Source organism: Triturus cristatus, chromosome 8 (genome assembly GCF_964204655.1).
Source record: "Triturus cristatus chromosome 8, aTriCri1.1, whole genome shotgun sequence".
In the NCBI taxonomy this organism is placed as follows: Eukaryota; Metazoa; Chordata; class Amphibia; order Caudata; family Salamandridae; genus Triturus; species Triturus cristatus.
In genome coordinates, this window is record NC_140591.1 from 1,196,877,693 (window position 1) to 1,196,891,944 (window position 14,252).

General features: G+C 46.5%; 1 protein-coding gene across 1 annotated transcript in view; it reads left to right on the plus strand.

The window, feature by feature from the left end:
• Positions 1-14,252, plus strand: part of ATP10A (ATPase phospholipid transporting 10A (putative)) — an 831,750-nt gene that overhangs the window by 603,594 nt on the left and 213,904 nt on the right. Inside the window, exon 7 of the mRNA XM_085622881.1 lies at positions 2,436-2,688. Coding sequence (XP_085479007.1) covers positions 2,436-2,688 — 253 coding nt within the window. The remainder of the gene's footprint in view (positions 1-2,435; positions 2,689-14,252) is intronic.

Genomic DNA, 14,252 nt, shown 5'->3' on the forward strand with positions numbered 1-14,252 from the left:
GGCTGCATTGACAATGAGGCCTGCCACAAGATGGCTGTTGTGCTGCAGACAGGGGGCCCGACTTGGGCCGGAATACCCACAATGCATCAGATATAGTCAATTAACACCAGATTGTGGGTATTCCGGCCCGGAAGCGGAGATTCCGGTCCGATGGTGGAAATTCTGCTCCGGGTGTGGAGCTCCCACTCTGGGTGCGGAGCTTCTGCTCCAGATGCGGAAATTCCGGCCCGAGTGCGGACATAAACTTAGGACAGTCGTAAATGCATTCTGTGAATACCATGAGTAGTAAGTTTTGGATTTTGTCTCAGACTGGTTCTGGGAATCGGGCCCAGGATGATTACATTCCATAGTTTGGAGGCCTGGGTAGTAAGGGATAATGATGTGAAAGCCGTAACAGAATTTATGGAAGGCTTTGGCTAGACCAAAGGGTGTGACAGTAGTGTGAAACTTAATAAGGCTTCAGAGACTTCATACCAGAGTATCAGTTGATTCGTTTTACTCCTTCCTTTATTACTGCTTCAGCTGTAATGGAGATGCGTGGGCAATGCAGAAAGAAGTATTCGACAGGTTAGAGGAGGAAGGTGCAGCTCGAGCCACGCAAGACAGGATTTTCAGGGAGTGGTGGCAATGTATAGATAATTTAATAATTATAAAATCCTTGCAGCACCATAGGAGAACAGTGTGTTGAGACTGTTTTGTTTTTCACAGTTTATACTTTAACTGTCTTTTTCAGATTGTCACGGAGTGGCCTGACTTAAACCACTTTATGTTTTTACAGCTGTAGTGGAGTTAAAATACCGCGAGAATGTGCTTATTTTTATTCTCCACAATCTTGAGTTAAACTTAATCAGCGTTATTTGGTTAACACTTGGCCGATACCAAACTCAAAATTGCATAAGTATTTGTATTTTTTTTCTGCAGCAGTTTTAATTTGCTAAATTACAGAGTGAATCATACCCGTTGGTTACTTAACTCTGTTGGTTACTTACCTCTGATTGAGCACACAGCATTATTTGCCGTTACCCCATAAACACGTCTATTTTTTTCTTAACTGCGTCACTGGCGCAGCACGGTTCCACATTGAAAAGACTGCCATCCCGTGGTCAAAGCAAACTGTTTGTGCACAGATTTTTTTTCCTGCTCTCTGTTACTGTGCCAGCTAACTATGCATCATGGAAGCGGCTGATTTTGAAGAAAAAAACATGAGGGCTTTAGAATACATAAAGCAAAGATCACCCACTCACGTCTAGGGAGAGAAATGTCCTCGAAAATTTTCAGTGGTGCTGGATCAGGGTGGCAACAGGGGCGCAACTAGAGCCAAATTTCGGGGGGGGGGGGGGGGGTAATAAAAAATGTCGGGGGGGGGGCTGAATCTTTAAGCAATAGGCAGAGTGGAGCTGATTTCGGGGGGGGGGGGGGTGGCTGAATCTTTAAGCAATAGGCAGAGTGGAGCTGCAGGGGCTCTTAGAAGGGGTGAAACAACAGCGAGGCCTCATTAACATGCAAATGGTCTTTTAAAGACCTGTGAAGTGCTCGGGTGCAGCTGTGTGGTGGTGCCCGGGAAGTTGGCTCATCCCGGGCTGCCACACACGAGGGGGCGGGAGGGGAGGAGGGGCTGAAGCCCTTTGAGTCCAATGGGTGTTGCGCACCTCGCAACAGCTCTATTACTGTTCCAAAGGTATGACGCAGATGCATGAAAGCAGCGACACGTTTGTCGAAGCGGGCACAGGAGTTCAACGCGTTATCCACTGATTTACAGTTTGCTAGCAACCTACCCCAGCATTTCCAATGGAACAGTCCATCAGGTGACAATGGGGCATCTTCGGCTGTTGGTCTTAGCAACGGCATCCGCTTTCCAACCGTATTAAATCTTTCAGCTGGAAGCAGCCCTCAATGCCATGCCCCGCGTGGGGTGGAGTACCACTGCAGTCTACTTACCGCAGCCTGGGCCCTCTTCTAGTAAAGGGTTACGACAATACTACTCTGTCACCGTTTATTGGTACTTTTACAGGTTATTGCTTTGGAAGTGAGGGGCTGTTCCTGAGACTTTGAAATTGGTTAGTGTGATGGCTATTGCAAAGAGTTTCCAGGCTCAAGGACAACTGTGTCGTCCTTTGAGCCTCACAAGAAAAAAGTTAAACAAGTAATTTATGCTGCGTGGATTCGTTTTGTCAAGTCATTGAACACTTCCAGAAGCTGAAAAGCAGGTGTGATTAACACAAACCATGTATGAAAATCAGAGTGCAAGAAAACCCAATTAAAACAGATTTAACACATGAATAAATACAGTGTAGCTTAAGTTTGTTCTCACAAGGCATCAAAGTATCATTATATTGGAAACGAACTGGTTTTATGTCCCTAAATCACTAAGAATTTGCAGAATTAATAAGTGAATGCCGCTCCTTGTTTTGATTACTGTTTTTTTTGTGTTCTAGGTGCTCATTCCAGTTTCACTATATGTGTCGATTGAAATTGTTAAAATTTGCCAAGTGTTCCTCATCCATCAAGATAAAGACTTGTATGAGGAAGAAACTGATTCCCAGCTGCAGTGCCGCGCCCTTAACATCACAGAAGACCTTGGGCAGATACAATACATTTTCTCTGACAAAACAGGGACCCTCACTGAAAATAAGATGGTTTTCCGAAGGTGCACTGTGTCAGGCGTGGAATACTCCCATGATGCTAATGGTAAGTTTCATAAATAGGCTGCCATTTAGCAAAACTGCTTCAATGGGTGTGTTTTAGTATATTTTAGGCATTTGATTAAGGGATATGTCTTCGCCACGCCAGGATCACTAACTAGAATTATGCTATTCTGCAGCTGTGGCGGTTTTCTCATAATAATGGATTTAGCACATTTGCCTAATAATCAATCATCAGCTGAATAATCCTGCAGATTTAAACAAATATTTTTTTCTAGCTCAAACGTATCAAAAGTCACTAAAAACATTGGTGACATGTTTTTCCCACGTAGTATGAGGCCCTTCGCAAAGGTTGTTTGGCCGTCTTTCTGTTGTTTATTGCTGTATTTGGTTGTTAAACTGGTACTAATGAGGTGGAATATTTGCCAAGATAATGTTACCATGTATAAACATTACAAAATAATGAAGTAATACTATCACATAATGTGGCACATTATGCCGCATAATTTACGTGTAATTGTCTCATAATGTTGTCACATAATTTGGTCCTGCCATCTGCATAATTCCAGAGGCTCTGGCAGGCGCGTAGCTAGGGGGGGGCGGTGGGGGCGGACCGCCCCAGGCGGCACTGTTTTGCGGGCGGCAGCGGCCGCGCGGCACTGGCCCGTTGTGGTGGCCTTTATAATTTATTTGGAGACACTGACAGTCAGTGTACCCAAATAAATTATAAAGGCCGCCGCAACGGGCCTGTGCCGCGCCGCCGCGCGGCCGCCGTTTCACTTACAAGCACTGCTCACGTGCTTGCAAAAAAGGAAAGGCAACAAATTGCCTCCTGCAGCACACGCACCACGTTGCCAGATTAGGCTATTTGGGCGCGCGGTGAAACAAGCTCCGCCTCCAGCGCGTGCACCGCAACGTCGAGCAGCCCAAAACTTCCGGTGCAGCCAGGGAGAGCGCGTGCAGGGGTTGGGATGGATTCCTGCACCCCACCACCATTCCCCGATGACGTGGATGAATCGGCTATGGTGCCAGACACCACTGGATGGGACCCGTTTACCAATATAAAGTGTACTTTTACTTTAAAGGTAGGAGAGCACAGTGTGCGTGTGAATGGGCAGTTTTTCAAACTGGAGTGTAGTGCAAGCCCGGTTCTAGGGGGTGGGCCTGGGCAATGGCAATGAATCTGCAACCGATGTACAACAATAATACAAAATGTTCAGATAACTGGTGATTTATGATCTTGCTGGAGAGCAATCATTTGTCTGTTAGTTTTTAAACGCAGATAAACTGTATTTTATGTGGGTAGCTCGGTGGGTTACTGCCTTTGTCACAGAGATCCTTGTGTTACTTGCCGTTCAGAAGTTACAATCCTAAAATAGGACAGTACTGTCATCAAAGAGCTGCATACAAACTTCACCTTTTTTTGTGTTGTGATATAGTTAGAACTTCTCCAGTCTTTCATTATTCTGATGTCGCTAAAAAGAGTTTGTTTGGGAAGTCATACATTTTTATCAGTAAAGCCAACCCCCAACCACTGGAGTACTCTTTAAATCCTGAGTTTGTGCTTCTCCAGACCAAAGCCTAGTAAAATATATTGCCCACCAGCATGGATGACATGTGACTCCTACACTTGTAATCCTCATTGGCCTATGTGACATTCCCCGTAGACTGATTCATTCTCTCTGTATAATGTGTGCTGTTATGTAAAGTACTGTGACACCTTACACTGATATGAGTAGCGCTATACAACAAATGGAATGCATATGAGAGAGGGGCAACAGAGATGAGGGGCACTGGTTAAGGGTGGCAGTGAGGGAATACGAGGAGCTGGTCATGGGGTGGGGCAACTACCGAGAGATGAGGGGTACTAGTGGAGGGTGGCAGTGAGGGAAGCCAAGGAGGAGGTCATGGGGTGGGGGGGGAACTACAGAGAGATGAGCGGCACTAGTGTAAGGTGGCAGTGAGGTAAGCGAGGAGGAGGTCATGGGGTACGGGGGCTACGGAGCGATGAGGGGCACTGGTGGAGGGTGGCAGTGATGGACTCTGAGGAGGAGGTCATGAGGGGGAGGGGCTGCGGAGAGATGAAGGACACTGTTGGAGGGTGGTAGTAAAGGTATCCACGGAGAAAGAGGTCATTGTTAGGGCCCCAAAAAAGACTTTTGCACCAGCACTAAATCCAACCCTGTCATGGCCTTTCTGTTTTCGTATATTTAATTAACAGTCGGGTGATTAGGAAAACTGTAAAGTGCATGCTAATTACATTTACTGCTATATTCAATGCTTCAAGTTTGAAGGTGATTTTACTAATGTTTTTTTACCAGGAATAATGAAAATGCAACTGGATGGTGGCTCATATGGGGCTGGGGCCCAAGGTCAGCTGTGAGATAAGATGCACTGAAGAGGGGTGGTAGAAAAGTGGATAAGCAAGCCTGTAAGGGAGCACGCTGCAGAGTCTGGGGTCAGGTGGAGGTAGTAATGAAGAGGGATTCTTCCTGAAGGTCGCACGGAGGGAGCCTGAGTAGTGTCACTTGCCTGATACTCCCACCTTAGAAATCTCCTCTTCCCATCAAAGGGACATATCATGGATAAAAAAAACACTTTTTGAGAGTAATAACATTTATAAAGAGATTTGGAAAAGAGTGTGTTTTACTGGGCCTTGGTAGACTAAGAAGAGCTAAAGGAGGGCTGGAAGTAGGCCTGGCTAGACATATAAGTGACAAATCGGGCCTGTAGTGGCCCACCCGAATGCACCCTTGGCCCACCCAAATAAAAGTTCCTGGAGCCGGGCCTGGTGTAGTGTGTGAGTTTTGGTGATATAATGTGAGGGTAGAAGGAGTAATTTAAAGGTTGTATAGTTTAAATATAGGATGGGTTAATAAAAGGCAGAGGTAGTAGGAGTATGGAGTAGTTTGGGTGTTGAAGGGGTCATTATGTTTGTGTGCATTTAGTGATCTAGCACGTTCTAAATTCAGTACACTTGTGAGCAGATTTACCAAGATTCACACTATGCAACTATGTGCAATAGTCTCCCTTGCACAACCAAAATTAGCATTGCATTGTATTTACTGCGCATTGTGCCACAATGATGGCATCAGCCACACTCATGCAAATAACTCTGTTATTTGTGACAAATATGATTTTTAATTTATGCAAAGACAGAGAAACAATACTTTGTATGAGTTTTGTGTTTTGAGTAAACCCTCAAATGTAATTCTTTTGTGCAGACAGACTCCTAAGGGTAAATTAGGCACTGTGTGTAATTTTAGCAAATATCACACCTAATATGCTTTGAAATATTTTGGCATTTCCCATTGTCTGTTGTTTGTACTGGGCTACGCTAGTTTGTATGGCTTTAGTTAGGTTGATATGGCTTTGTTTGGAGTTCTAGGCCTGTTGGTGTGATTCCTACCCCATTACACCCACTTTACAAGAATTCTAAGGGGTTTTGTGCTACGCGACTAGAATTAGATTACTCAACATTATGTTGTTACATATATATTATAATTTATGGAATAATAAAATGTAAGAGGAGAGAGGGTGAATTTCAATATCAGTAAATAAGCCCAGTTCTAGAAATCCTTGTTATAGTGAAAGGGAAGGGGCATGGGGTATTGAGGCTGACTTTGTGACATCGAAGATTTGCTCAGGTAAAATGGGTCATGCTGAGTGCGCAGGGTAAGTTGATACTGGGAGACTGAGGATAGGAGTAGTAGGAAGTGGGGACAGTTTGAAAGTTGGAAGTATTTAGAGGTCAGGAGGGATGTGACAAAATATAGGGTAGCTTCGGTGCTGGGGAGGAAGTTGGAAGGGAATACTTTACAACTGGAGGTAGTTTCAGCATTGGAGGGGTAGTTTGAAGGTGGAGTTCGCATGAAGGTAGGTGTAGTTTGTTAGAAGTGGTGACTTTGTTCTAGAAGGTAGTCAGTGGAGATACTCTGACTGTAGACAGAGTTCTTTGACAATAGGAAGTAGTTTGAGTGGAGTGGTAGACTAAAAGTATGGGGTAGCGAGAAGATGGGGTAGTTTTGTTTTTGGAGAGGTTGTTTTGGTGCAGTTTGGGTGAAGGAGGTTAGGTTGAAAGGGGGGGATCATTTGAGCATAGAAGTGCTAGATTGAAGGTAGAAGGGGACAGTGTGAGGGAAGATTGGGATATCTGATGGTTGGAATAGTTTAAGGGGAAATATCGGGTAAAAGTGCATTAGCCCTGGCTGTGTATTAGTGCCATTTAAAATTAGTTTTAGCCACACTGCAAAGCATCTGCAATGCTGTACAGCATGGCTACAAAGCATTGCCAAATCAATAGCTCTCAGAAGCAAGACCTTTTGGCTTTGCCAGTGCTTGTTTTTGATTACAGCGTCAGCTCAGCAAAGTAAGTCTGTGCTGAAGTGGACATTTACAGCTGAAGAGTGAATGTGGCAAGCAACACCTGCGTGTTCTTAGTAACACACACAAAAAGAGCGCGGGCGATATGAAAGTGCAGAGACCTTGGCATTACTCATGTGCTAACAAGAGATGTTTGTGAGGACTGGCACATACCAGGATATCAGGACTCACATTCAATTACTTTCCTTTCTAAACTTTCAGGAATATTGAAACGAGGCACCTTGGGTGCAATTCATTTTAATATTACATTGGGAAACTAAACTGTTATTAGTATACATTGCCACGGTTCCTTCTGCAGATTCCGTTGGTTGTCTCCTCCTAGTATACCCTTTTCCCCCCACAAAAATAGGAAAATATTTCTATAGATTTTTACATCTTTTTTGCGGGCATGGGGCTGTCTGTAGTGACAGGTGCAGGGTCAAGGCTGTCTCTTCGCTAGGCCACGGGTCAGATCCCCCTTCTGGCCTGGTAAAAACTGAATTTTTCACATTCTACTGCATTCTCTGGCCTGACACTCCAGCTTATTGAAATGCTTTCGGAGCACTGACAGTCTTTAAAAACTCACATTACTATACTGTAGTGACCGTAGGCGACCCTGAGTTGGTGTTGAATGCTCTCTGTTTGGCGGGAGGGAGGAGTAGAACGGTTACACTGCTCTCTCCTGGGATGGGTGAGGTCAGGGTTTGTAGTTCTTCTGCGGCTGTGGCAGTGGATGGCTCCACTGCTCTCTCCTGGGAGGGGCACGTGGGATGGCGTCTACTGAGCTCTCATGGGGGGCTTGGGTGGAGTGAGAAGGCTTTCACTGCAGGGCTGGTACTGCCCCAACTACAGAACTCAAGTTAGTCTAGTGATCAGGTGCATTGGACTCACCTGTAGTATCCTGAAGGTCCTGCCAGGGGAATCGTGGTCAAACCCAGTTTGGTGGACCGGTCTGCAGACATTGCTGAGGTCACGGACGTGGTAGATAGGGGACAGGGGACAAGGGTCCTGCACAAGCTGTGATTTTATGAGTGAGATGTCACAAGCAGAGTAGGTAGAACTGATGTAAGTTTTGGGTTTCCTTCTGCTTTTCCTTCAGCGGCGTAGCTAGGTGGGGGCCGTCCGCCCCAGGCGCTAATATTTTGGGGACAGGGGCTGTCTAGCCCTGGACCGTGTCATGTATGTGCATGTAACTTGCATGATCGAGGTAACTATTAGCGGCGATACTACGTGTGTCTCTGACCTCTTTCAGGTGCTCGCCATCCTTTTTTTCCAGCACCCCCCCAGGGGGGCGGCAATCTGAAGGATAGCCCCGGGCGCCACAAGCTCTAGCTACGCCACTGGGCTCTGGTCTTCTCTAATCGTGTTTTTTGCAATCAGTTAGTGGTTGTTCTGACAGGAGTCAGTTTATAGGAGTGCAAGTCCCGCCCCAAAATACACCGTGAATTGTACAAATTCTTCAAAAGTGTATACAATATACATAAATCCTATGCGATCAGTGCAGAGGGACTGCCAGCCTCCATTCTCGCTGCAAAGCACAGGTTTGCCGATTGTGGGGGCTGCCAGATATACGGTATATTTTTTCATTTTCGAAATCAGGCTTTCTGGTCTGCCGTAGATTTGTCCAGCCTTTGTTGCAAGGAGGCGTTCATTTGTCATGAACCTAATTCCATCAAGGCCAGCTGAACATGTTTGATATTAACAAAATGGCACCATCTGTGAAAATAGTAGTTCAGCTGTGTTAACTTTGTTGCGCTCAGCGCTGTGCCCTTGTCTGCTGGGCATCTGTTTTGTCATTCTCTTTCTGGCAGAAAATCGCCGAGGCTTATGAGAACATCTGACCATAGTTTTCTTCTCTGAAAATGAAAAGTGAACTAAACGCTGTCCCCTCGCTGCAGAGGAAATATAAGCCACTTCTTCTCGGCCATCTGTCATACTCTGATCTAATGGAAGAGACCAGGAGCGTTATTTATTTACTGTACACAACTTGCTGTTCCATTTGTTCAAGCACCCGTTTTTCATCTGGAAGTAATTCTGTGTGTGCTAGAAATGAGTTTATCTAAAAACCTTTTATTAAGTGTGACATACAGACCAATCTAACCTGTTTTGCGACTGTCATATAATAAAAAATATATATATATGTCTTTACCTAACTGATGATCCTGGCATGCGAACTGAGCTCGGTTGAGCTACAAATGTATATCTTTGTAAAATCAATAAAAAGATTTTGACAAAAAAAAGAATATATATATATGTATGTATGTATATTTATTTATTTATTTTTCTAGGGCGTTATGGAGATGTTTTCCACAGAGGGGTTCTGAGTGATATCAAATAGACAACAAAAGCGAAGCGCAAGTACTCTATGATATCACTCAGAACCCGAGGCATAAAACAACCTTGTAATTCACCCATCTATAATTTAATGTTATGTGTGGCCCCCCAAAATCATCTGCCGCTGCTTTCAGCTGCTACGCGGGGGCGGAGGAGTGATAGGATTGGCTTACGGGACATGGCCTCTCATCCCTGGCCCAGATGTGATAAAAAAATACCTTATCTGCCATCCTTACATAAACCCCACCACCTTCCCTGCCTTCCTTCCCCTTCCTGGAGTTGTCCTTTCTACTTTCAATCTAAGCAGACAAGCAGCGCTGCATTGATAGGCTTTCAGAGAGCTTTGTCAGCCTAGCCTGGTAGTTCTTTATGATGTAACTACAGTGGGAAAAAATATATATATATATATATTATGGCAGGCACTATGCCTGAGCTACACTGGAGATTTCACGAAATGAAATAAGTCACTGCAACCAAAGAACTATTGGAGTCAGCTATATCTTTTTGTGCGGTGAGGTCCGTACCTGGGAGGGGGGTGTGTGTGTGTGTGTGTGCGTGTGGGTGTGTGTGCGTGTGTGTGTGTGTAGATATATATATATATGGGAAACAGCTTCAAATCATGTGCGCCATTGAGGAACTATTTGGGACACGGACTGCAAGTCCCACAATACATTGTGGTGAAAGTCATCTGATCCGTCCATCTGAGGACGTCAATTATGTTAATTGTGTGGGAGTGTCCAAAGCACAAACTCAGTTAAAAGCCTCTGAAGACGAGCGGCGGCTCAGAAACGCATCAGGCTAACATCAATTTAACTGGATGGCTGAAGTCACATCGGGTTGTGAAGTGGTCCTTGCCCGATTCGAAACTACTGCGGAGTGCGTCCTTGACTTGTGGGCACCTTGGAGCGTCGATATTACGCGGCAGCCCAGCCGCGAAGGATGCACCACCCCGCCATCATTGGGGGCCACGAGGCTCGTAATCATGCCGGGTCTCCCAGTGGAGCAGCAGTCAGGGATTTATGGGCTACACGCACCCCGAGGCCCATGATAGGGCTTCACATTGGGAAACAGCTTCAAATCATGTGCGCCATTGAGGAACTATTTGGGACACGGACTGCAAGTCCCACAATACATTGTGGTGAAAGTCATCTGATCCGTCCATCTAAGGACGTCAATTATGTTAATTGTGTGGGAGTGTCCAAAGCACGAACTCAGTTAAAAGCCTCTGAAGACGAGCGGCGGCTCAGAAACGCGTCAGGCTAACATCAATTTAACTGGATGGCTGAAGTCACATCGGGCTGTGAAGTGGTCCTTGCCCAATTCGAAACTACTGCGGAGTGCGTCCTTGACTTGTGGGCACCTTGGAGCGTCGATATATATATATATATATATGCGGATTTCCTATGGAAACAGGGTCCTAACTATAACTACCTACTGGCGACCGCCAGTAGGTAATATATATATATATATATATATGTTCCAACAAAGTGCCCAAAGCATTAAGGACGCACTCACAATGTATGCACACCATCCGGTTTATTTTAAAGGAAAAGCAGCGTCTTCAATCCACATTTTACTGCACGGCAGCCCTGCCGTGAAGGACTGCACCGCCTCGGAAGTACAAAGAGGGGCTGTGTGGCGGGAACTTCATCCACGCCTGGTATCCAGCACAATGTATGCGGAGAAAATAAACTGGCGCCTCATCCAAAAGACCTACTTAAGGCTACAATATTGCTGAAAAGGATGCGTGAAAGAACAAAACCCACTCAGGGAAAAAAAACTTGCAAGCTCCGTTTCAAACTGGACTACAAATCCCAGCAAGCACGTAAATATTTGCACTCAGCAAAAGCCCACTCAGGGCGATTTAATTGACATCATGCTTGTAATTATGTAAATTGGAGCACTGTTTGTTCACTCGCTGCCAAGCTGCCTATGAATAAGAGGCTTGAAGCCTCGAAACGCGTCAGGCTCATAATTGCTTAAAGATGGATTGAAGACGCTGCTTTTCCTTTAAAATAAACCGGATGGTGTGCATACATTGTGAGTACGTCCTTAACACTTTGGGCACTTTGTTGGAACATTTTACTGCACGGCAGCCCTACCGTGAAGGACTGCACCGCCTCGGAAGTACAAAGAGGGGCTGTGTGGCGGGAACTTCATCCACGCCTGGTATCCAGCACAATGTATGCGGAGAAAATAAACTGGCGCCTCATCCAAAAGACCTACTTAAGGCTACAATATTGCTGAAAAGGATGCGTGAAAGAACAAAACCCACTCAGGGAAAAAAACTTGCAAGCTCCGTTTCAAACTGGACTACAAATCCCAGCAAGCACGTAAACATTTGCACTCAGCAAAAGCCCACTCAGGGCGATTTAATTGACATCATGCTTGTAATTATGTAAATTGGAGCACTGTTTGTTCACTCGCTGCCAAGCTGCCTATGAATAAGAGGCTTGAAGCCTCGAAACGCGTCAGGCTCATAATTGCTTAAAGATGGATTGAAGACGCTGCTTTTCCTTTAAAATAAACCGGATGGTGGGCATACATTGTGAGTGCGTCCTTAACGCTTTGGGCACTTTGTTGGAATATATATATATATATATATATATATATATATATATATATATATATATCCATATCCTACTGGCGGTCGCCAGTAGGTAGTTATAGTTAGAACCTTGTTTCTATTCTAAAAGCGTTTTTTTCTTTTCCCAATAACTTTGGCGCCGGTTGACGAATCTTCGCGAAAATGTTGGTCCCGCTCCGGCCAGCTCCTTTCCTGAAAGTTTCGGGGTGATTCGCCAAGCGGGGTCCGAGAAAAAAGGGGGGTCCCAAAACGTGTTTTCTCCATGTTATTTCCCATAGGAAACTTTAGACACGACTACAGCCCGAACTACTGAACGGAATTACACCAAATTTGGCAAAAAGGTAGCCCTTGGTTCAGAAAGAGACCTTTTTTCAAATGGTGTGAATCCGTTTAGTAGTTGCTGAGAAATTCAAAAAATAAGAGTAAAAAAATCCATTTCCCATAGGAAACTTTATGCAAGGATACAGTCGAAACTACTGAACGGATTTACCCTAAATTTGGCAAAAAGGTACTGCTTGGCTCACAAAGCGACCTTTTTAAAAATGGTGTAAATCCGTTCAGTAGGTGCTGAGAAAATCAAAAATAAAAGTTTCGATATTTAGAGGCACGGAGGATCAGCGTACCCTCCCGATCACGAGCTACATTCTAATTGGCTGTCAACACTTCAAACCAGGAAGTGTTGGCAGCCATCTTGTGCCTCGGTAGAACTGAGGCACAAGAAATCAGTAAAACAAACGTGAAAAAAAAGAAAAGGGGACAGGGTAGAAACACCCTGACCCCCTAGGCCTGCTTAGGGGGTTCCACAAGGACCCCCAGGGCCAAAAAAAGCATTAAAAAAAAAAAGATCTGGGATGCGCGGAGGATCCGCATATCCGGCCGCGTAAATAAAAAAAATTAAGCACGGGCTTCCGAGCTTCGTTATCAATTAGCCCCCGGGTGGGCCAAGCCCTGGGGGCATCTCAAAAATATATTTGCGGGGGCCCAGGGGGACCACGGCAGCCTCGGGGACCGCCACCCCCAGATCTTTTCTAAAATATTTGCTCATGCCCCCCCGCAGCCCAGGGGACCCCCGCCCCCGGGGCTTCTTTTAAAAAAATAAAACTACCTGTGTGGGGGGCTCGAGCCCCCCCACACGCCCCGGGGACTTGCACCTCCCCGGGGCACTAAGTATGCAAATTTGGGGGTCCGTTACGGATCCCCGGGGACCACCACCTCCCCAGGGCTTTGCTAATGTTGGGAGGGGGGGACGCGTGGCCCCTCTCCTGAAGCCAGTGATGGGCCTGGGGACCGCCACCCCCCAGGGCCGGCTCCTGCAGTGTCCCGGAGTGCCCACCCCCGGGACACTGCTGTTTGCAATGACAGGGCGGGAGCCTCGGGGCTCCCGCCCTGTCATTGCAAACTCTGGTTTGGGTTTTGAAAGCGAGAGCAGGAAACCTGCTCTCGCTTTCAAAATACAAACCACATTGCTTTTCCACACATGGAGCTGCATCTTAGAAGCTCCCCATGTGGAAAAGCAATGCCGGCTCCCGCAGGAGGCAGGGAGCCGGTGGGACCGTGGGGGAATTGGGGACACGCCAGGCCCCGGGGGATGGAGTCCCCAGGGCCATAAGTGGCCCGGTAGGGGGGCCACGTGGCCCCTCCTCCCCATTATACAAAAAAATAAAAATGGAAAGGCCGGCCCTGGGGGATGGGGTCCCCGGGGCCATAAATGGCTTGAGGAGGGAGGCCACGCAGCCCCTCTCCAATAATTTGATTAACAAAAAAAAACATGGCCATGCCCCGGGGATGGGGTCCCCGGGGCCGAATATAAAAATAAAAACAAAAATAGGGGTCAAGCCCTGGGGGATGGGGTCCCCAGGACCAATAAAATAGGAAAGGAAGGGGGGCCACACAGCCCCCTTTCTTAAAAAAAAACCAAAAAAAAGGCATTGCGCCGAGGCCCCGCCCCCTCCCTGCAGCACTCTGCAAACGCGCCCCCTGGCACGTTGTAAGATGGGGAACTAATTCCCATTGACTACTGGGGGTCCCTGGGGGCCAACTAGCCCACAAGGAACCTCCAGTATGCGCCAGGGAGCTGCGTTGCAGAGAGGTGTTCAGAGGCCACGCCCCTCTTTACACCTCTGCAACGCAGCTCTGTGGCGCTTACTGGAGGTACCTGGTGGGCTAGTTGGACCCCGGGGACTCTCAGGATTCAAGGGGACTTATTCCCCCAAGTTAAAACGCGCCACGGGGCGCGTTTGCACAGTGGTGAATGGAGGGGGCGGGGCCTGAGGTGACGTGTGCAAACACACCCTGTGGCGCGTTTTAAGTTGGGGAATTAATTCTTT